The following is a 22,995-nucleotide window of genomic DNA, read 5'->3' as shown; positions in this document are numbered from 1 at the left end:
GCATCATCTCAGTAACAACTTCTTTGAATTTATAGCTTGCTTTTATAATTTGAACTACTTTCACATATATTTTACTTTTTGACATTGGTGATGAACAGACAGGATAATTTGAACTAGTTTCACATATATTTTATTTTTTGACATCGGTGATGAACAGACAGAATGATGTGGTTGGGATTCTTTACTAGACCCAGAGTCACAGTCCTGAGTTGAAAGAGACCCACAAGGATCATTGAGTCCAAGTCCTGACCCTGCACAGGGCAGTTCTGGAGTCACACCCTGTGCCTGGGGGTTGTGCAAACACTCCCTGAGCTCTGTCATAATTTTTTTCTGTCCAGTCATTAGAAAATTTCCTAACTGAGCTGGATCAAGTGGTAGAATATGATTTCTTTGCTACTGCATAGCTCTACTAGAGATAATAACCTTCTGAGTTATTATACCCTTGTAGGCATCTATATATTGTTTAAATTCTCCATATTACAAACATGAATTTGCCAAAATGCCTTTTGGTATTTATTCATGAGCTAAGAACTTCAAGAGTGATAAATTTTACTTGAAACTGTTGAAGATCTTTTGTTATTCACAAGATTAATATATATAATATTCTGAACAGTTTTTGTAAATTAGTGTATAAATTAGAGTATCTATATGAATGGATAATATATATTTTTATAAATACATGTTTATATATATAAAATCCCTCACAAGCATGCCACTTACTTTTTTTAGGTTTTAGGTGCTAGTAGTGCATTCATCTGCTTTTCTAGAAAATGCATTGTCTTTCCTGTTTATCCTGGACATTGCAAATACTTTTTTCCATTGCAGTAAATCATTATTCACATAAGTCAAAGGTAAAAGGCAAGCTTTCAAATGCCACTACTGTGAAAATACTTATTAATTCTAATGATACTGGAAAATATACTTTCTGAGTATAGTATAGATTTCTGTTTGCTTTTCTATTGTACTACAGTTGTCAGAATTATTTAAGATGTTTTTGTTAAACACAGAAAAGATACTGTAAAATTTAATCAAAACAGATTCTTTATTACATACAAGTATTTTATCCTTGATAGCAGTATGATGAATGCTCTCCTCTATCAATACAGTTTTCTCTGCTTTTCCATTCTTTTAAGTCCTGTAAATCATCAACATTTTAGTTTCATAAAAAGCAGAGCTGTTTACTATATGCCACTCTTACAATAACACCAAGTAACTGTTATTTGGACCTAGTATTTTTGTCTCAAATGAATTTTCCAAATTAAAGGTAAAAGGACTTTTAAATGAAATTTTATTGTAAACTTAAAAAAAACCAAGCAGCAATCACTTCTTAGAAATTTTAACTGATTGGAAAGCTGTAAAAGATAAAAAAATACTTAGTGCCAATGCAGGCATCGCAGTATTTTAAGAAGATAATGCTAAGTCCTCTGTTATTACTATGATTTTTGTTGAAATAAGGACATCTAATTTTCCAGTATATATATTTCTGTACACATCTACCACACCTTAAACAGTATAAATAACATCTTTCAGGCTCAGGGAGTCAACAGCCAGCATTAACTGGTATCATCAGTTTTCTGTTATTCTTCCTGCTCTAAAGCCACTATTGTAGGGGGATTTCAAGATAGGAAGTGGAACCATAAAATTGAACAGGGGAATTTGGGAGGATAAAACATGTTATTACAGGTTAAACTAAGAATTCTGTCATTGGAAATCACAGGATTTAAGCACTTCATAGTAATTACAGGGGACTTCTGGGGGGACAGCCTGTAATATATACTTTGCATTACACCTACTTATGCTCTATGCCACAAATTCACTGCATTATTTTTTATTTATGAATTATGATGGTAATTTGAAGATTTTCTGAGAACTGATTTTCCCCAATGGGATATGATTTTCCAGCTCTCTATAAGTCTGGGTCTTGTACCTGTCTCTGTGTCCAGGTTGTGGGAACTATCACTGAGCCTGGTCCGAGATGGGATCTGGACTGCAGCAGAACCTGGGAACCAGAATGGGCTGCTGGATTTCACTGGTCATTTTCTTTAACAGAGATGGACACTGAATGGCAGTGTCCATCTCTGTTAAATAAAGAACCTGTTTTGATTAAATATTTTACAGTATCTTTTCTGTGTTTAACAAAAACTCTTAAATAATTCTGACAACTGTAGTACTATAGAAAAACAAACAAAAATCTATACTATACTCAGAAAGTATATTTTTCAGTATCATTAGAATTAATAAGTATTTTCACAGTAGTGGCATTTGAAAGCTTGCCTTTTACCTTTGACTTATGTGAATAATTATTTACTGCAATGAAAAAAAGTATTTGTAATGTCCAGGATAAACAGGAAAGAATGCATTTTCTAGAAAAGGAGCTGAATGCACTATTACTAGCACCTAAAACCTAAAACAAAAGTACATTTACTTTTTTTCTGTATCTGTAACTAGAGCAAGAAGAATAAGACAATCAATACAATTCAAGATTTCACTTAGAATCTGTCCATGAGTATTTCATTTGGGTTGGGATCAGCTCTTCTCTGTGCTCTCTCTCACAGCAAAGAGTGTTCTGGATTTAGCTCAGATGAAATCCAGGTGGAAGAGGTTCTCTCCAGAAGTTTGTCCAGTGTGCTCCAGCAGTTAATGGACACTTGGTCAGTGGTATGGGTGTAGCTGGGCCATCCAGGCAGTCTAACATCCCTTAGTAGGACATGTCCTCTGTGCTGGCTGCCCCACCTTCCAGCCACCACCCTGTAGTCACAGGAGCTGGGACATTGGACAGTGGAAATACTTGCTCAGTGTGTGGTGTAAACAGAAGCACAGAGGCCATTTGAGGCATCCAACTCTGGAGAGCTCCAGGAGGGATGTTTGAGAGTGTCAAGGCACAGCAAGGTTGGGGTAAGGGGCTGCAAGCAGGGACCTCTCCCAAAGTTCCCACAATGCCTGAAAGAGGAGAGCAAAGCTGGCTCTGGCTGCAGTGAGAAAGGTGAGCTGTGGACAGACTTACAGAATAGCCAGGTCAAGGTGTGAGTTTCAAACTGGCCCTGCAGCCCTGAGCAGAAGCCCCAGGTGAGGTTTCTCACAGCCATTTCTCCCTAAAGGCCCATGACAGCTCATGCTACTGTGCCACATCAGAGCTGACCTTAAGCAGATCAGAGCCCCTGGGCTGGGGAAAGGAGGAGAACATCACCCTGACAGATAGAAGTTAATGTGATTTGTCACTCATATTTCATTTCATCAGCTGGATGCAACCCTAAGGGTGGGTAATACTACAGCTGCAGTATCCTGGCTGGAAGTGTGGTGTGCACTGTCACCTTTTGAGGATGACATATGTATAATACCCTTCACATGCAGGGAGAAATACTGGTTTGAATTTCCATAAAACTGAGACACTCTTTGTTTCATGTAAATTTTTTGATTTGGCGTTTCCTTATCATGCTTTTGGTGGTTACACTTCAAAAAGTTATGATTTTTTTTGTTACCAATTGCATGGATATTTTTAACATTTAAGAGAGTTGCAAAATATGCTACTCTTTCACCTAGGTTACATTGAATTAAGAATTTTGTTTTTTTCTTTAGGGAAAAGTTGTTACCTACAGTTAATTCAGGTGTTGAGGCAAAGTTCTGTAAAATACATTATTCCATCTCTGTTCTGATTTTTCTCTTTGTAAGAGAGAATTGGAATTTTCAAGTTCATATGCCTAAGAGATAGTTTTAGTTAGTGTACAAAAAGAATGTATGTTTTATAAATTTTATGAAGTGTTTATATTTAAACTGTTGATGCACAGCATCCATTAGAATCTAATGCATTTGCTGTATAGTTATTAATTGTAAATGGTTATTAAGTTTATTGCTCTCTCATATATAATAAAAATGGACTTGTACATGACTAAAAACCAGCAATGACTGGTGTGGCATTGGTTTTTCTTAGCCAATTTAGTTGTCATTTTCTTTAACAGAGAAGAACACTGAATGGCATGGTATCTGTAACTAGAACAAGAAGAATAATACAATCAATACAATCCAAGATATCAAAATATTTCTAATGTAATTGTAACATAGAGTTTTTAAAATTTATGTCATGCTGCAGAACCTAGTTTCTGGGAAGAAGTGAGAAACTGAATTTTGAATCGATGGATGTCCTTGCTATGGTTGTTTTGGTTGCAGTTTATTATTTATTTGGTAGTTTATGGGTGAAAATCAGGCTGCAAAGGTGTGAATAGAATATGTAGAGCTAAGTGTTGTCCCAGACTGGACTCCCAGCAAAACCTGAGCTCCAGATCAAGATATAGCAGTGTCTAAAATGAGATAATCCTTTGAGTCAAAATGCAGAGATGATATAGGAATTAAAAATAAATTAAGAACTTACATGAATTCTGTGAAGTCAAATGAAAACATCAAAACACCAGAAAATGGGTTAGCTCTTTCTTTAAGTAATTTAATTGTAGTAGTTGCTTGAAAAAAACAAGTTTTCTTATTTTGTTGTCTGTAAGAATGGCCTTAAATAGTAAAGTTAATGCTCTTACATTTTAATACATAATTATTTATACTACTTTGATGTTTTGTGTATTTTTGCAAGGTGCTAATTGTGCAGAATTAAGCTGACAAAACTGCAAAATTTGTGGGTTAATATTAGCATAATCCTACAGTACATTGTTTAGCAGCAGTATAGAAATGAAGCTTATGGAATGTTTTTCCTAATATGAAGAGTAAAACATGTTTCTTACAATATCAATTTCCATTACATAAATCATGTCTTTTAGAAAATTGTATAAATAATAGCATTCTTTCTCTTAAGAGTCAATTGGTTTGCTAAACTAGAGTCTATCACAAAAGTGGGCTTCATCGCTTATTAAGGAATGGTATCAAAATAGCTAGGAATTAATCAAAACACAGATGCAAAATTAATATTTGGTTTACAACAACAAACCAATAGCTTTGTGTACTCCATCTTATGTTTGTATCTTTCCTGTTTTCAAAGGTCTTTCCTTTCACCTTTGCACAGCTTCTTAAAAACACCAGCCTTGCGACACAGAACATCAAGTGCAATCCCATTATGCAGTTTAGAGTTCCACATCCAAATTGCCATTCGTAAATCTCTCTGCAATATCACGTGCAATGCTACCAAAGGATATGAAATTTTATTTATAGAAGGTCAGGTCCAAGGGTTCAGAAGAGAGAAAGAAAGGAAACAACCAATACTTTTATGACTTAATGTAAAATGAGCTGTGTATTACCCCAGAAGTTGTCTTCGGTTGCTTTTTTTTTCTTTCTTGCTCTCTGGAGGCAAAATAAATCCATTATGTACTAATATGATAAAATGAAATTGCTCCCACAAGCCACTGCTTAACATGGTCCCTGCTGGAGTGTCAGTACATATATGAAAAAATTGGGCCAGTGTGACAGTTGTTTTTTGCTTATCAACCCAAACATGCTCAAGATAGAGGAATAAAGCTGCCTTATTTTGTCAGAGCTCATGTACAATGCTTAAGTGCTTTGTAATACGTGCAAGTCGTACATTCTCATCCAGAACTTGGCTTCAGGGTGTCTGTTTGCACCTTGTTCTTGAGCATGTGCTAAGAAAGCCAGAGAGAAGGACACAGCAGGAAGGAAAGAGTGCCCAGATTTCAGGCGGTCACCCACTAGCCACTACTCGTGGCCACCCATCAGCCACTGTTTTGTCTTATGCTGGCCAGAGGGAATGGGTTTGAGCAGAGGAAGACACAGATGAATGGCTACACAGGGGTATTTATTTTAGCTCAATGAATGGCTACACAGGAGTGTTTATTTCAGCTCAATGAATGGCTACACGGGGGTATTTTATCTCAGTGACTTGTTTCTGATGGCATACAAGAGTGGATCCCTAGGTAAGGGTGTACAAGGCCTTTAAATTCCCTCTGCTACAATTTTTGTGTTTGGGGATTCCTGAGGCAGACATACTCTTTCTGAGTTTTCACAGACCTCAGAGTACTGCTCTCTTATGAATTTATTCTCTATTCTGCTGTGCCAAGGCTTCGGCGATTCAGCTGTTCAGGGTTGGTAGTTAATTAAGCTTCTCCTTTTGTAAGTTTTGAACTTACCACCTGGTAACAGGATTGTGCATGGTGAAACAAACAAACAAACAGAAGCCTCTTTGTTTTTAAAGTTCAAAAAGCTGTTGGAAGCAGTATCATGTGTGAGCAGATGTAACACAGAGATTCAGCAAGGGCAGCTCTCACTCAGGTGCACTCAGGAGAGGTGTCCCATGACTTCCCAGAGTAGGAAGCTGCTTGATGATGTTCAAATGCACCCACACCTGCCACTGCAGCAAAAATTACATTTTATCTTATCATTGTAACAATATTTAGGTATTTAATCACTGCAAGAGCCTTGATTTCAGTCACTGTTGATAAATTCTCTGTGTTTTTTACTGATGTTATATATTGGTTTATACTTATACTGAAAGTAACAAAGTTTTTTAAGACATGGGCAATAAGCACTGGTAACTTCTAAGCTTTAAATATGCATATCTTCTTGTTGTAACTTTTTGTTTTTCTTCTCCTTACAACTTTTATTTCCCAGAACAAAAGATGAAGGAAGCATGTAGACTGATGGGAGATTCAGTTTGCAAGTTCTGGAATGCAAATTCAACAATACTACTATCAACCCCTACCGAATTGTTTTTCCATTTAAGCTTCTGATAAGCTTCCCATGCTGGGAAGAGTAATTTTGCTTTGTGAGGAACAGGAGGAAAGATATTTTAATATAGTCCAAAATGAGAGATAATTCTAGACAAAACTAAAAGGAATTTTAATTTTATTTTCTTCATGTTTTTTTTTTTAAGTAAAATTATTTTTTCCTTGTAACTCTGAGTAAGGTAGTTATTAAAAAAATCCTGTTATAATGTGTCTTTAAATTATGGTTTGATAATTTTGAGCAATACAATATTATAGCCATGATAAATTATCACAGTCCTTTTAATAAATAAGTTGATGAGTGACTGCAATATTTAATCAGGTCAATAGTCTGCTCATATTTTCTTCTAAAAATGAAAAATCAACATTAAAATGGAAAAGATTATCTGTATTCCCTCATAGTAATGTCATTTTATTTGGTGAATTAAACTCTTTAACATTCAAATAATTGTATTGTTTCCACATACGGAACCAGATTATCTCGTAGAGAAATAATTGAGCATCTTTGTTTTTATCCTTTAAGTACACCCAAAAATCTATTATAATCCTGTAAAGGAGGATTATTAAACTAAACAACAGTAGCACATTTAATGATGATCTTCTAACAAAACATTCTGGCTAATCTCTGATTAGTAATTACATTTCCACACCAATCTAACACACAGGATAACTGAATTTCTTAAGATGTGTGCTATCTGCAAACCCCCCTTATATTCAGTTTTGTAATCTGTCTTCACTTCATTTCTTTTGCATTTGGCAGTGGCCAAGTCAAACAGTTCTTGAAGCACAAGATCAATCAGTCACTCTAGACAAAAACAGGTCAGATCTTCCCAAAGTGCTGGAAGTACTTTTCTGTTTTTTCTGTAGTGAACTCTAGACTTGCAGACATGGCAGTAATATTTTTCATCCGCGTTGATTGTTCAAAACCCTATTTTTTAAATCATCCTTTTATTTCAGGACTTTTTTTTTTTTTTGCGTAATTATCATTATAAAATATTCAAAGTGAAACATAAGAAAAAGGTTTTATTAAAGAGTCCCTTTGCACAATGCAAGTGGAAATTCACTTCAAGACCATTGCATTTTCTTGAAAATTATTTTAACTTTTATAAAACACTGATTTGTGATGCATTTGCTTAGAGATAATTTCACTTCAGAGGTACTGCTATATTGCCATTTGATGTAACTGTTATAAATGTTAAGATATTATGCCATCAATATTATACTGACTTTAACCTGAGACATCTAACATTCTTCTCTTTATTTTTTTTGTTCTGTAATCAATAAATAAAGTATCAGTAGATTGTTATTTCATCTCCTTTTATACTTGCAGACGGTTTGACAAATCTTTGGAAAAATGGCAGATTTTTCATTCTGACATGAAGAGATTTAATCATTGGCTAAGTGAAACTGAAGAGAAGCTGTCAAGAGCACAGATAGAGGCTGGAGATGTGGGGCTTGTGAAAACCAAGCAGTTTATCCAGGTATGATTTGATTAGCCTATATTCTGTTTTTCTGTAGGGTTTAAGAATTTTTCAGGTCCGGGTAATCTGTACAGTTTTGCAGTTCATTTGAGGAAGATTTCTAGTACTGAGTGGACAGTGACAATTTTGTTCAGATGTGTCTGTTGTTCTGGTTAACTAAAAATTTTCACTAGCTTGTTGTAAGACACATTTTAAAATGAAATAAGGTGGGATGACATATTGTGGTACTTTCATAGTTACATTTTTCTTTGGTCTTTACTTAAAGTGCTTGTAAATTTCCATTTGTTATTTGTGACCAGCAGGAGGATCAGGCTTAATATTAAATTCTTGTGGAAGAAATGTGATTAGCCACTGAGCTGTACAAGAGATATTCTGTGAACGATGTCTTGCAAGTATTGCTTATTTTGTCTGTTTCATGTTTTAATCAAAGGACCTGGAGGATGCTTTTATTTGTGAAATGCTGTGTGACAGAATGGCCACTTAGTTGCTATGTGTCCACTTCCAATTTGTATGCTTTTCATCTCGCAGGCTCTTTGAGCATCATAAGGAAAATAATAACTCTAGTTTCTTGGTAGTTTATTTCATTTCCCTCTTATGTGATTCAAATGGTAATGGGTATGAAGAATTAATTCCAAACTGATGTTTTGGAAGTAGGTAGTTTCAGCTGAATAACTTGACCAAACTCTGGATTAATGTTATAAATTACCATTCGTGCATAAGAAAAAAGTGCTCTTAAAGTAATTGGCACTTGTACATTTGAATTGCTCTATTTAATTACTTTATTTCAGGTTGAAAGTTAGGTCTGTCTAACATTAAAGCCAGAGGTCTTTTTGAATGCAAGACTAACCTACTTCTTGGCCTACAGTTAAAAAAATAAATAATGTCATTTGAATTTTAGTATTTCAAGTCAGTTTTTTAAAAATTTACACTTATATTAAAGATTTACACTTATTATTTACAGTTATTCCTTGACTGTAAAACTGCTGAACTGAAAAGGAAACAAAATTGTGTGGTGCAAGTATATTAAAAATATACAACTATTAAGTAGCACATTAAGCTGAAGCAGTTAAAATAGCAGTTTTTTTTTTTTCTGCACATTACTTTCAATGCTTTGAATACTGAAGAAAGATGTCTGATTTACAAAACAGAATGTCATCAAGGAATTAAAGATGCTTTTTGCTGCATATGTAAAAGTTAGTAGACTAGTGTGTTCTCTGAAACTTCAACTCCCTTTCTTGGTCCTACAATTTGAAAAACATATATTACTTAAGTAAGGTGTGTATCTAGGTAGACACAAAGGTATTACAAAGCCTTAACTATTCTTCTTTGTTTTACTTCTGCACCATCACCTTTCTTGGCACTATTCTTGGATCCTTGAGCAGCTTCAAATGCGATTTACAAAAAAAAAAAAAAAAAAAAAAAAAAGTGGAAAAAAAAATATGTTTAATTTTTTTCTAATGTCTTGCTAAATCATCATTTTCCCTTGGAAAAGGTTGATTTTTGAGAGTGCCCAGACAGAGATAAGATGCATTACAGATGTTACAAATGCACTGGGTGTGCAGCACATTTCGAAGCATATTAGAAGCATTATTTTCTTATCATCATTAAAAAAGTGGTTCATCCCAAACTAAACATAACACTGGAAAAAACCCTGAGATAATATCTTGCTATAGAGAAAGTTGCATTTTGGTGCAAAAGACTGCTTCTGCTTTGCATTTCCTTTGACCTAGCCTCCTTCTCATTTGTTATCCATTTATTATTTTCTTATGCAACATATGAGAACATTTTAAATATATGTTTGCAGAGTGTTCCTTTCTTTCTGCTATCCATCAAGTATTTTCTTTCTTCCCTTTGCTCTCGTGTTAGAAATCCCATGAACTCATGCATCTGTCACTCAAAAATTTTGTTTAGTTCACTACAACAGAAAAAAGTACCTTTCTAATGAAAATTCACGTGGTGCAAAAATATTCCAAGTAACCTGAAGAATGCAGATCCAACATTAGTTAACATTTATATGTGACAGAATATTAAGTTTGAAGTTGCACTGTTTCCATTCTTTTCATTGCTTCTTTATTTTGCTCGGTCTTGTTTCAAAAGTGTTTGGCTTCTGTGAGGCTGACTGAAGAAATCATTAGAATTTCCATTAGGGAAACAGTTAAAACAGCTGAGTGTTCTGATTTACTAGAGTAGCAACTTGTTTTATTAATGAGATCATGCTGCTTAGTGAACCATATTCAGAATTAACAGCATTTGTTTGAAAATGCTTTACAAGCAAGTGAATAGTCTGGTACTGGAGATGGAACTGTTTTAGAAAAAGAATATACAAAGCCTTCAGATTTGTAATACTATTTCTGAGTAGAACTACTTTGGAAAAGTAAAGATTAATGTGTTCATTAATATTCAATAAATACATAGAGTCAAATGCTTATATAATATGAAATAGTCAACACTATGATTAGATGATTATGTTAATAGAGGTTAAAATGTAATTATATCTTTCAGGTGTATTTGGGGAGGGGAGGTGTGTTCCTTTTTGCTGCATAATGGCATGATATTAAACAACATTATGCATTATAAATAGTGTGAATGAAATCTAATAATAGCTTCACTTCAGGTCATGAACTCTTAAATATTCTTATTGTGAATTTTTCACTAGACTTTCTGAGATCAAAACTTATGGTGCTGAGAAGAAATACCATATTTCAGTTTTTAAGAAATTGTAATTTATGTATTTTTTGATTAGGAGACATAAGACTAAAAAGGACATTTCATAGATAGCACATCATGTAATCCCTTTGAAATGTATTGAACTCTGTCTTCAAAGTAATTAAAGATGGCTTTTCCCCCTTTCGTTATTGTGACAGAGAGGTTCTTCTGTCTCTTTACTCCTGAATGCTTGGTGCCTGTAACTTCTTCAGCCACCTTTATTTATTTTAGTGTCAGGACTGAGCTGTAGTTCAGTTTTATCTGCTCCTCGATGTTTATCCCCTTCTGTTCTTACAGGCTGCAGTCATTTTCCCTATCAGACCATGTTCAGTACACTAAAGCCACAGTTTCCTAATCTGCTCTCACATGGTAGCCAGACAACTTGTCTCTTACTTCCTGTGCTTATTTCTCTCTCTGGAACACGAGTTCTCAAAATAGCACACTTTTACCCAAACTGAAATACCATCTGTACCATCAAGAGGTAGCTCAGGTGCTGTATTTTGTGGTTGTATCTTACCATGGATGAATGCTAGAATAGAATTTTCAGTCATCTACCTAAACTTGTTGTTTTCGTTTTCTTATCTTGTGATCTGCCTTGCAGCCCCCATCTACATTCTGTTCCATGTGAGGAAAAAACATGAAAACAAACCAGCTAAACCACCATATTAAATGGGAAACTAGTACTAGGTTAACATACAGCAAATGAGCAAGCAAGGATTAGAATTGGGGTTTGAGGGGGATTGTTCATGTGCCACACGTAGATGCTAAAAAGCTGCAAAAGGAGGAATTCTATAGCAGTTTCAAAACTGTTACATACAGTTACATACCTGAACTGTTACATAATGAAGTTACATATTGAATCATTACTTCAAAATTTAAAAATAGTATTTTTATTTTAAAAATATAGAGCATTCTGATTATTTTTTTCTTTTCATTGGTTTTAAGAATTGCTCAGTGGTCTGTATTTAGTATGCAATTGTGGATTGCAAGTTTAACTTTATTTTATTATTTTAAGTGGTGCAATTTCAGTAAAAAAAATATGAAGTTCTGGGTCTGAATTTTGAAGAAATTTCATTGTATTCACAATTTTCATTTATTTATTGTGACTGATAAGTGATGAGTATTTTTCAGAATTTAATTGGTTAAAATATTTGTATTATGTTATAATTCATTTATCAAGTATTTGTTTTCATTTACTGGCATAAATATCAAGAGTGTTCATTTTTTAAGGTCTCAGAGGACCTTAAATATTGAATGTTGGGCCTTAATATTTATACTCAGACTTCTGAGGATACCATAGATGCAGAAATTGCTCTGTAAATTACAAATCATAACTGTTCATACATTGAACTGTCCAGCATTTACATTTTAGGGTTCTTATCCCTGCCTGCAAAAAGCTTGTGAATTACTCATGCCTTCTCTAGACATCCTTTCTGCTGCACCATACTGTCAGGAACATCATATTTTTGCCTTGTAGATGTTTAAAGTAAGAAGATACCAAGAATCCAGGCTTCAGTGCTGAAAGTCATGGTCATGCTAATAATTTCCCTTTTTTATATCTAAATTGGATTATATGGATTTTGATGATTTAATAACACCAAATTTAAACAGTTCTTTCTGGTATAGAGCACAAATGCAATGAGAGTAGAGAGAAGAAAAAAAAGTGTTTCAGTGCCCAAGGCCACTTATTTTCTACCATGAAAGCACAGTGGTAAGTGGGTGGATAGTTTGCTTTATTTTTCCCTAAATATAAATATTGTAAAAATACTTTTATATATATCATGTTTTGGATTTCATATTTTAGATTTAGTATTTTTACATTTATTTCCTGCTTTACTGAGTAATAAAGGTTATTCCAATATTTTCTGATTCTCCTTATTGCGGTTTGGATTCAAACAGTTCAATTCTCTTTTACCTCCTTCAGTTTTGACTTGTTTTTTGGTGATGACAGATATTGTCAGAAAGCTTGTAGAACTGTAACAAAATACTCTAGTCAAAGTGATTTCTATCATTGCTTAATGATTGTATAAGAGAGAAAATACAGAGTTTGGAATAAATGAGAGACCAATATAGCATTGTTTTGCCATAATATTTAATTAGAACAATGAAGATACATATTAAAATGTCCTTCATATTGCAAGGACAAGTCTGGAAGGATATATAAAATGCTGCAAACATGATTGCCAGCATTCATGACTGCTGTCAGTTCTTACTCACATATTGATTAGATCATTTATTCAGAGAATGTCACTGGTTTCCTTTCTACTGATTATCACCCTCTCATCAAACACCTCGGAGTGCAGAATGCTACTGGCCCTAAGAAAGAAAAGTCTCAGAGCTATGCCAGGGATTTCAGTCTTTTGTCCAGTTTCCAAGGTCTCAATAGAAATGTTTCAAGTCATATACATGAGCTCTGCATGTGACACCTGGGCCCTAATGAGCAAAACCCTTTCTGGTTTGAGCTCATGTTAAAAATAACTTCTTGGGCCTTTCTTGACTGAAGTTCTATCAGCAATGGAACAACTTCATTTTCACTTAATTCCTAGTAAAATAGTTAGTACTTCTTCCTTACACTAAGCAAAATATTAATATAATACTGTGATCTTTTCAAGCTTATTTTTGTGTAGGTATATGAGCTCTTACCCTGTGTTATACTGTTGAAAGTCTCCTCACCTTTGTTACTGCTACTAATGGAATTGATGAAATACCAAAGTAGCTCATTCCAAATTTGTAGTAAAGATATTTCCTTATTATTTCAAGCTGTAAGAAGCTTCCTAACTAAATCTGTTATTTAATTATTCTTTAGTGCACACAATGCATAATTTACAGTATCCTATTAAAAGTTTCTAATTAATTTATTGTCATTGGTAGTAGGACATTAAAATGTCTGAAGGCTATGGGAAATAATAAATTTAAAGTTGCTTATGTGATTTTTTCCTACTCTTGCACCATTAGATGACAATCTGTGGCTTTTATTTAAGTTTTATAATAAATCATGGCATTGTTTATTCTGAAAATGGAATTAAATCTTGTAAGTAATTAATTAGGATGCATTTTTCAAACATTTTATTAGGAAAATTTTTGAAATAGCTACTAGCACACAGATGTAGAGTGGCATAATATTTATACATGAGTAGAATAAATAAATGCAGGGTTTTTTTCCTCTGGCTTGGAGAAAACAATGTTCTTGGACTGGATCAGTCAAACCTTGTGGTAGCTGACTATAATTGCCTCATTGCTTGGGGGAATTTATCCTCACCAGTTCAAATAAGTGCTAGCATGTGGGGATCTGGGAAAGTGATTTAGGTCTATACCTTTTTCACAAACATTTGTTTTGTCTGTATATAAAAAATAAAGGAAATGGAGGAGGCAATTTTTTTCATATTAATGAATTTATCTTGGTGTCAGGGCTAATCTGGACATTTCTTATCAGTGACATGTAGACACTTCAGAGTCAAATTTATTAATGCTTTTGTCACGGTATAAATAGAATGGTTAATCTATGTCTTGGAAGTTTGGGGAAATGAGTGACTAAATGAATGACTACTTTGAAAGTGGATGATATTGGCTCTTTTGCCTCACAAAAAAAATTATCTGGTTTGCTTCCATAAGTCTTCCAAAAGAAAATCTGTATTGCATCAGAGATCACTATGGCATGTGATTAATTCTGTGGGTGTTGATGCACAGATGTGGAGATAACTTGTGAGACTTGAACCCTGTCACTTGATGACTGGCCAGCCTGGGAGTCTCAAGGCCTGGCCTTTAAAAATGCTTACATAAAACAATCAGGGAAGGGTAAGGCTCTTGGGAAATAGCTTTCTCTACATATTAATTCTATAAATTAGTACAACTAGGTCACTTTTCAGATGGATAGTTTTAATAATCTTATTGAGAACCTTTCGTCCCTACAGATTGTACAAATGCTGTCTATCACATACAGATTTTCATTGTGATCTAAAGCCAAAAGTAAAGCCCTGTAGTAATCAGGCTGGATAAGACAGTAGGTTAATGTTATTGTTTCTTCAGAAAGTGAACTGTTTTAAAAAAAGCACTCTTCATTACAAAACTCTGCATTGTGAAAACTCTAAAGTTTATGCAGAGCAGTCAACAAAGGATCAGCATCTCCATTACACTGTCAAAATGATTACAAAAACTCAGAGAGTTCAATCATATGAAAGTAAAGATACAGAAAAATGGAGTAACTGTTTTCCAAAAATTACTTTATTTAAAACTATTTGACACATTGCGTTAAATAGTTATCAAATACTTCATTACCAACACATACTTGTAAGAAAATATTTTAGAGAGAGGCTATTTATTTATTTTGTGCTATTTAAAGCTCCTGGAAGAAATTGCCCTCACATTGTTGCTCACATCATATTGTGTATGCAATTAATTTTGCTTCTAAAATCAAAAACGAAAAAAAATCAGAAAGTGATATTATTTTAGTGAATATTATGGCAGAAGTTCAGGATAGCATTAGATATTTATGAGAGACATTTTTTGATCTCAATCTTTTTTTTTTCTATTATATATCAGCAGACAGCAAATACTGTACTTCTCAGTCTTCTAAAAATAAACATAATACAGATATGCTGTAGCTTCTCATTCAAAATCTAGGCTTTTGATGGGTTAAATAAACTATATCAACTACACAATTCTTAAAATCTTTTAAATCTGTTTGACTCTTCACAATGGCATGAAGACCATTATAGAAAAAACCCAAATTTTTATTTTATGGGTGTAAGTATTTTGCATTTGTTGAATATCTTCTCCATTTCAGCAATTATTCTACTTTGATTCTAGTTAAAAGGAGAAATAAATATTTTCTTTTGCCCCACATACTACAACTTTATAAGCTTCAATTTTTATTGAATGATTGAAGGATATGTAATTGTGGAGTGTGGCAAATTCCAGTTTATGCATTCATCAGAACAAGAGTATAATAGTCTGTTGTACTCATGCTCTGACTATATTAAATTTTAGATGTACATATCTCAGAATTTTGCTAATTTAAAAATGGCTTCTTGAGTTTTGATTTGGTTTGTTATTTTAATAGAGACAGCAAACCCTTGGTGAGCATAAAGGACAGACCTGTGCTACAAGGGAAATAAAAAATGAAAGAGAGCATATTGTGAACAACTTTTTCAATATACAGTTATTGTATTAGAATGGGAAATATTTCTCAGTTAAACAATATTATGTGTCTCACCATATCCCCCCTAAAGGTGACAGTCAAAATCAATTATTTGTCATTTATGTGGAAATGTAGTTTAAAAGAAGATGTACTGAAACTGGGCAAGGTTCTGCTTTTGGCTTAGTATTCGAGGTCATGTTAAAATATCCAGGAAATAATTTTGGTATACAAAAAAAATATTTCTGAATTTCAGGGTCCTGAGATGAGCAGAGTTCTATGAATGTTAATTTTCCATTAGTGTGGTGGAAATGGGAACTATTATTCACCTGTGTTATGTAAGACAGTTCATACAAGTTTTATTCTACTGAAACCTTGAAATAGGAGCCAAGTATTTTATATAAATTAGGTGATCATCTTTATTTATTTATTTTCCATTATATGGTAATGATGTTCTATTGCCTTCCTAGCTAGACAAAGTGGTTCTCCCTCTTAGTAGGAAGGACATATTAATGACAACTACTGGGTTCTTTTTGGGGTTTTTTTGTTTGTTTTATTTTGTTTGGTTGGTTGGTTTTGGGTTTTTTTGCTACATCATCTGGCTATTTATATCTCATAAAGCTCATCCTGTGTTCAATGATTGAATCACTACAGTGGTCTTAAATTAAAACTGAATATTGTTTCTCGAGACTGGAAGATGAGCTAAAGGTTCTGATGACAAAAACTTTCTTTTTGTGCTTTTGGAGCACTACACCAATCTGAAATATAATGCACAAGACAATCTTCCTTTAACAGTTTTTTTTAACATTTGAATTGGAAAAGATCTGTTCTGTACACTGTATGTAAATCATTGAGTTTAATGGAATGACTTGCTAATAGGTGTTTATGTGATGGTTTTAATACTGTTTTTTTTAGAAAATTTAGTGCTTTAAGAAAAAAAATCCCACAAATATTAATATTTTGTTATGAACATATTTAAGACATTTTTTGTGCCTTCAATGGCAAAAAAAAAAAAAACAAACAGCCAAACAAAAAGCTAACCAACCAATAAACCTTCCAAAACAATCTGATTTTGTCTACTTAACTTTCCAGAGAGTGAGATTCTTTCGAAATTCACCTAAATTATTTGAGAGATTTTGTCAAGAAATCTAACAGAATTCTTAGCACAAATTAACATCTGCTCTGAGTGAATGAGCATTTGGTAGATGTTGTTCAAGAGTGAAGTAGATCTCAGGAACTGCTCCAATAACAGAAAGTACTGTAGTGTTTTCTAGTAGATTATAAAGGCTTCAAGGCAAGGATTATTTGTTTGTAATTGCACAGTCTGGTGATGTGGGGCCTCAGTTTTAGCTGGGTTTTATCTCAGGATCTCAAAGCCAAACTTTGCATTTGTGATCAATACAGAACAAAGATTAGGAACAGACTGAAAATACTTACTGTAATTAGCTTAAATGATTTTGCAATTTAAACTATATACTTCAGTTTGAGTGGGTACTCTAACATATTTGAACCCATAGGCTATGTTATATTTATGTATTGCTTTGATTTTCGGAAGACCCACCAATATAATTTATGATGATTGACGAGAATTTTTCTTTTCAGTCTTTTGTTAGTACTTATGTTACTCCTGAGTGTTACAGGATTTAGAGACTCAGAGGAGCTCATGCTCCTGGGAATATCCTCTTGATACAGCCTCAAAAAGCCTGTTCTGGTATTTTCTAAATTTACGATCATTATCCTACTTCATTACCTCTTATTTTTTTGTTTTAATACCTTCAGCAGTGGTTCCTGTTACACAAGGCTGATGATTCTGCAATCTTGCCATAAGCAAGGCAAAATAGAGAGTAAATGAAATTAGGCTGCTAAACTTATTATCTTTGTATTTTTTTTTTGTTTGTTTTAGAAAGGAAAAAACATTATGACCACAACAGTACATGTTTTTAAAAGTACTAACAGAAAAGGCATCCAACAATTAATTCTGGTGACTTGAATTTTTTGCTGCAGTACATTATGCTTTTGGAACATAGGAAATTTAACTATTTGAAAATCCTAAATTATTAATCAGCAAATATCAAATAGAGGGAGTGACCTAATTACAACTAAATTAGGCAATGGCCTAATTACAGATTCACAATAACAACATTCATACTAAAATCAATTCACACGCCTGCACATCAAGAGAGGTGTACAACTGTATCATATGCACAAAGGTAATTCCCCTCAATTTCAGTGAAATTCAGGTCAAATCCCTTACCATTTCTGAACAGGCATGGGTTTCATGTCGAGGGGTAGAGGTGCATGAGGGGGTGTCAGCCTTGGCCTCATCATCAGGGATGGTTTTGTGAGTGCTGCAAACGTGAGGGTTCTGGAGCTCCAAGAGGCATCGCACTCAAAGGTGCTGCAGCCCAAGTGCTCAAGCAGATCTCAAAGGGACTCACTCAGGACTACTGTTGACAGGGTCATGAGATGATTGGCTTTAATCATCTGCAGAATTTCCATCCTCAGATAAGTTACTACTGGAATTTCCAAAACATTTGAAAATTTATCCTAGAACTCCAGCAAAAATGGCACCATTCCATGTGGGCTGATTCAGGTAGGAAATATTTTGGGGTTGTCAGAGGATGACTGACAGTTCCCCACCTGGGAAGATGATGTTCCCATTGCAGTCACTGTTGTTCCCACCTGTATCATGCAAGGGCCCCTGATATTCACAGAATTCAGAGAATCACAGAATCACTGGGTTGGAAGAGATCTTTAAGATTATTGGTCAAACCCATGCCCCAAAACCTCAACTAAACCATGGCACCGAGTGTCATATCCAGTCTTTTTTTAAACATATCCAGGGGTGATGACTCCACCATGTCCCTGGGCAGGCCATTCCAGAGCTGAATCACTCTTTCTGTAAAAAATGTTCTCCTAATATCCAACCTATCTTTCCCTTGACTCAGCTTGAGACTGTGTCCTCTGGTTCTGTCAGGTCTGTGAGGTCAGAGATGCTTCACCCTGCAAGCTGGTCTGGTCAAGCATTTCACCTCTCAGCAGTTTTGGTAAAAGCTTCTCAGGTTTACCTGAAATGGTAGAGCAGGCCTGGGGATGGAGAAGAAAGGCACCACCACGGTATATTTTTTGTTTCCCTAGAGTACCCAAAGTCTAGTAGACAGTTCTATGACATATGTTGAATATTTCATTTTAATAGATAAACGTTTCTCATTAAACTGAAAAGGAATGGGTTTTCATGGATATTTGTACTTCATTTATAGTTGAAATGCTGCTGGTGCTACATCTTGGTTACTACATTTTTCTGTTATAGAATTCCATTTTTTTTTTTCCAATGGTAAAGCTAAAACTGGAGTTAAAGTTTACCATGTTGGTTTTATTGGCTGGTTAATTTGTTGTTGATTTTTTTTCACATATTCGTAGTCACTGTTTAATTACATTTACAAAGAAATTAACACATTTTTCAATATTATTTAGTGTATGGCTAAACCTAATGATTTTGCAGATGATTTGACATTCCTGACTTGTCCATCTTTTACAAAATCTTGTACTGTAGTTCCAAAATTTAGGTAACGGCTATATTTGAGAAAAATGCAGAGGAATCATAAGTTTCCTATTTCTTTATATGGCTTCAAAGAATTTTACTATCTCTTTTGTCCCTGTCACAATGAAAACTCCAGGCATAGCTGATTCTTTACTGATTTTCTTCTGTCCACAATTCTCTCTCTTTCACTTCCTTTTCAGAATTGCTGTAGGGTGTTTTTTGGATGGTTTGTTGGGTTCTTTTTATTATTATTAGAATCCTCAAGGCTTTGAGCAGGGTTTGCATTCATTATTCCTAGAGGCAGACTGAACTTTCAGTTGTACTGGTGCATGTGCTGCTTCATTTTCTCCTTGCTTACTAACAGGCATATAGTTCTTTTTCAGTAAAGACTACCTCTTAGTCTTCAAATTCTTTAAGAATGCAGGACTGATTTACCTTTTTCCCCTAAATACAACTTAAAATCAGATTGCTTAGAGATTTGACTTACCTTGGGCTCCAGCAGATTTCCTGAAATCCTTGGAGACCAGTCAACATGAAAACATTTTTAGTGTAAAAAACCAAACAAAACAAAACCAATTCCTGTCAATCTGAGTTTTGAGAAACAAGGAACAACATTAAGATTTTTTAATTAGCAAAGTCATTTTGATATTGAACTATCAGTCTGGTCTGAGATGGAATTGTAAGCATGTTGCTGCAATAAGGAACAAGTAGGAACATTGCTGTATCCTTATTTCTTCAGATAAGTTAATTTGAAGAGCAAGTGTTTTCCTTTTATTTCATTCATATAACTAATCTTGTTATACTACTTAATGCTTTGACCAGATTTATGTTTTATTATTTTCTAGTTGATTTATTTCTGGTGAGGTCTCAACAGACTTTAAGCTTTGTAACGACATGATGTTTCCAAACACAGCCCTTGGGGTAATCTAAGTGCATTTTCAGAACACAATCTTTAAATACAACTTTTGTTCTTAATCCCATCTTCCTAATTAGGAAAAATTACATACATCTTATATTTTGACAGAGAGACATTAAGAATTATAATATATAATGTCCTGCCTATATGACTGGATTATTTGCAGTAATACTGAGAGGGAAAGAATAACACATTGAGGAGTAAAAATCACTTTAATGAAATGTAATTTTCTAATGACTGTATAGCTAATTTTCAAATTTTTAACAGCATCCTAGTCTACTTGACTCTTATATTGGTATCTGAAAAAAGCATGCATTTTCTGGCAGTAGAAATTATTATATTGAGCACATTGCAGCAGGGGAAAAGAAAAGAAAATAAAAGATAAACTCAGTAAAGTTAATGTGAATGCATCAACTGAGTTTAAATTCTACAATTAATAGAAAGAGAGAAAATAAAGTTATGTTTAGTATGATACCATAAAAAATACTTTGAACTATGTTATAATACAAGGGGGATGTCCACGATTTTCTGAAGTTCATTTATGACCAGAATATTTGTAAAAGGCATGTGTGCAAATAATAATATTCCATTTTTTTTACTTTTGTTTTAAAATTGTTCACATTCCTTCAAAAACAGAATAACAGCATAGAAGCATGAAATAATGTAGAGCAAAGCTTAGAATATAAATTCTCTTTCTAAAAGCTCAGAATATGATAATTTTGGTTTTGCCATGTATTTGAAGGGTCGTTGTGAGTAATAAAGGATGCAGAAAATAAAGCATCGGTTAAAATATAACATATTAGGAAATTTCTATTTTCATATGGAAGTTTTTCAAAGTTGCATCTCAAATCAAAATGAGTTTTATAGAAGAACTTACAGCCCCCTATCTTATTATGCACTGTAGACCTGACAGAATTGTTCACAATAGCTAAAATGTAAACCATTTTACCATTTGGTCTTGGCAGTATTTTCTGTGGTAGCAAAAGAGAGTTATTCAAAATTGTTAGGAATTTTAAAATCCTAATTAAGCTGGTTTATTATATTATCAGGTACATTGTCTTTTTCTTCATAATGCTGTCAAGAGTAGTTCAAGTGGGATGCAATTACTTTTAAAGTTAATATCAGCAGCTATAATATAATATTGATTTAAAATCTTTGAACATCCTTGACCTCAGAGACAGTTTATCATGAAGGCAGAAATTAATCATGTTAGCTGTGCGTGATCTCATGAAGATAGTACAAATTTAGAAACTGTATAAACAGGACTAGGTAATTATTTTGATTATTACTGGACTGCCATACCATAATAGCTTCATAATAATTAGGCACATTAAACAACTCATGAAGTAATATAACTGTAGACTAAGTAATTCTTTCCCCATTCTACCTTCAAATTGCTAAAAAAATTCTAAAAAAAAGCCATGCTCCAATTTTAAAGCATTAAAATATCTGTTTCAAGTGTAAGTATGAAATCTGAAATTTTAACTATACTCACTCTTGACTATTTTTACTTTTTTGTAGTTAACTCAATTCCTCTTGAATCTCTCATTGTTCTATTATTACATGGATTTCTGGGTTTTATTTGTGCAGCTAAGGTATAGTTCTTAAGATCTTTGGATTTATATATCTATGTTTTTTAAGATAAAAGGTCTTAAAGATTTCTAAAATTTTTCTATCCTTTTGTTTTCTGACTTATGGTAAGTTTTCTTAGATATTTAAGTACTTTATACAGGAAAGAACCTAAAGAGAGTATAAGAAGCAGCAAACCAAAAAAATCAAAACATTAGAAATTTAAATTCAAGTTCTTTGCTTGCCATTGATCTTGATCTGTATAATACAGCTTTTACCTTTTTTTTTTTTTTTTGGCCAAGACAAGTGACCCTTGCATTCTAATAATTTTTTGTCTTTCACAGCTTTCATTATAGCAGTGAGAAATTCAGATCTCAGCTGTCTGACATGAGGACATGTACCAGTGATTTCCACACATATATCTGAATATATAAATCTAATATATCACCTTTTAGGAATGACGGATCAGGACAAGTACCAATTAGGGTTTAGCAAGCAGTAACTTAAATGCATATTTCAGCATAAAATACTCTGTTTAGATGAATATGAGGTTATAACACAGCTCAAGAATATTCCTTTTCTGCATGGAATTATTTCTAAAGCACCTCTTCAGCAATAACCATGATTTAAACTAACATTATTCCTATTATACTGTCATTATCATATAAAGTCATTCAGAACAATGACCAGCAGTCAGAATGTCCTTCTGTCAGAAGAGGGAAACTCTTCCTCTCCATTCCATATTTCCATCCCTCCAATGCTTGCAGTCCTAGTGTGAGTCAGAAATCAGCTGCCATATTCTATTAAGTATATAAATATTGTCCAGATGTCATAATCAAAAGAAAAACATTCAGGGAAAATCTAGAAATCTGTTGTATTTTCTCCCATCTTATGAACCTGTTGTCTAGCAACAACAAAAGTCCTAATTTAATTATCATCTAGCTCCAGAACTCTTTTATTCAAGTCTTACCCAAAGG

At 33.7% G+C, this 22,995-nt stretch overlaps 1 protein-coding gene across 18 annotated transcripts in view; it reads left to right on the top strand.

Moving 5' to 3' along the window:
* The window catches only part of DMD (dystrophin), a 1,148,985-nt gene that overhangs the window by 603,651 nt on the left and 522,339 nt on the right, over positions 1-22,995 (top strand). For all 18 annotated transcript variants that reach the window (XM_077781657.2, XM_021553010.4, XM_021553014.4 and 15 more), the window contains one exon: positions 8,002-8,152. In XM_077781657.2, coding sequence (XP_077637783.2) covers positions 8,002-8,152 — 151 coding nt within the window. The remainder of the gene's footprint in view (positions 1-8,001; positions 8,153-22,995) is intronic.

Source organism: Lonchura striata, chromosome 1 (genome assembly GCF_050655825.1).
Source record: "Lonchura striata isolate lonStrDom1 chromosome 1, ASM5065582v1, whole genome shotgun sequence".
NCBI classification, from domain to species: Eukaryota; Metazoa; Chordata; class Aves; order Passeriformes; family Estrildidae; genus Lonchura; species Lonchura striata.
The sequence above is the reverse complement of the archived record's forward strand: the minus strand, read 5'-3'. Positions and strand labels throughout refer to the sequence as shown.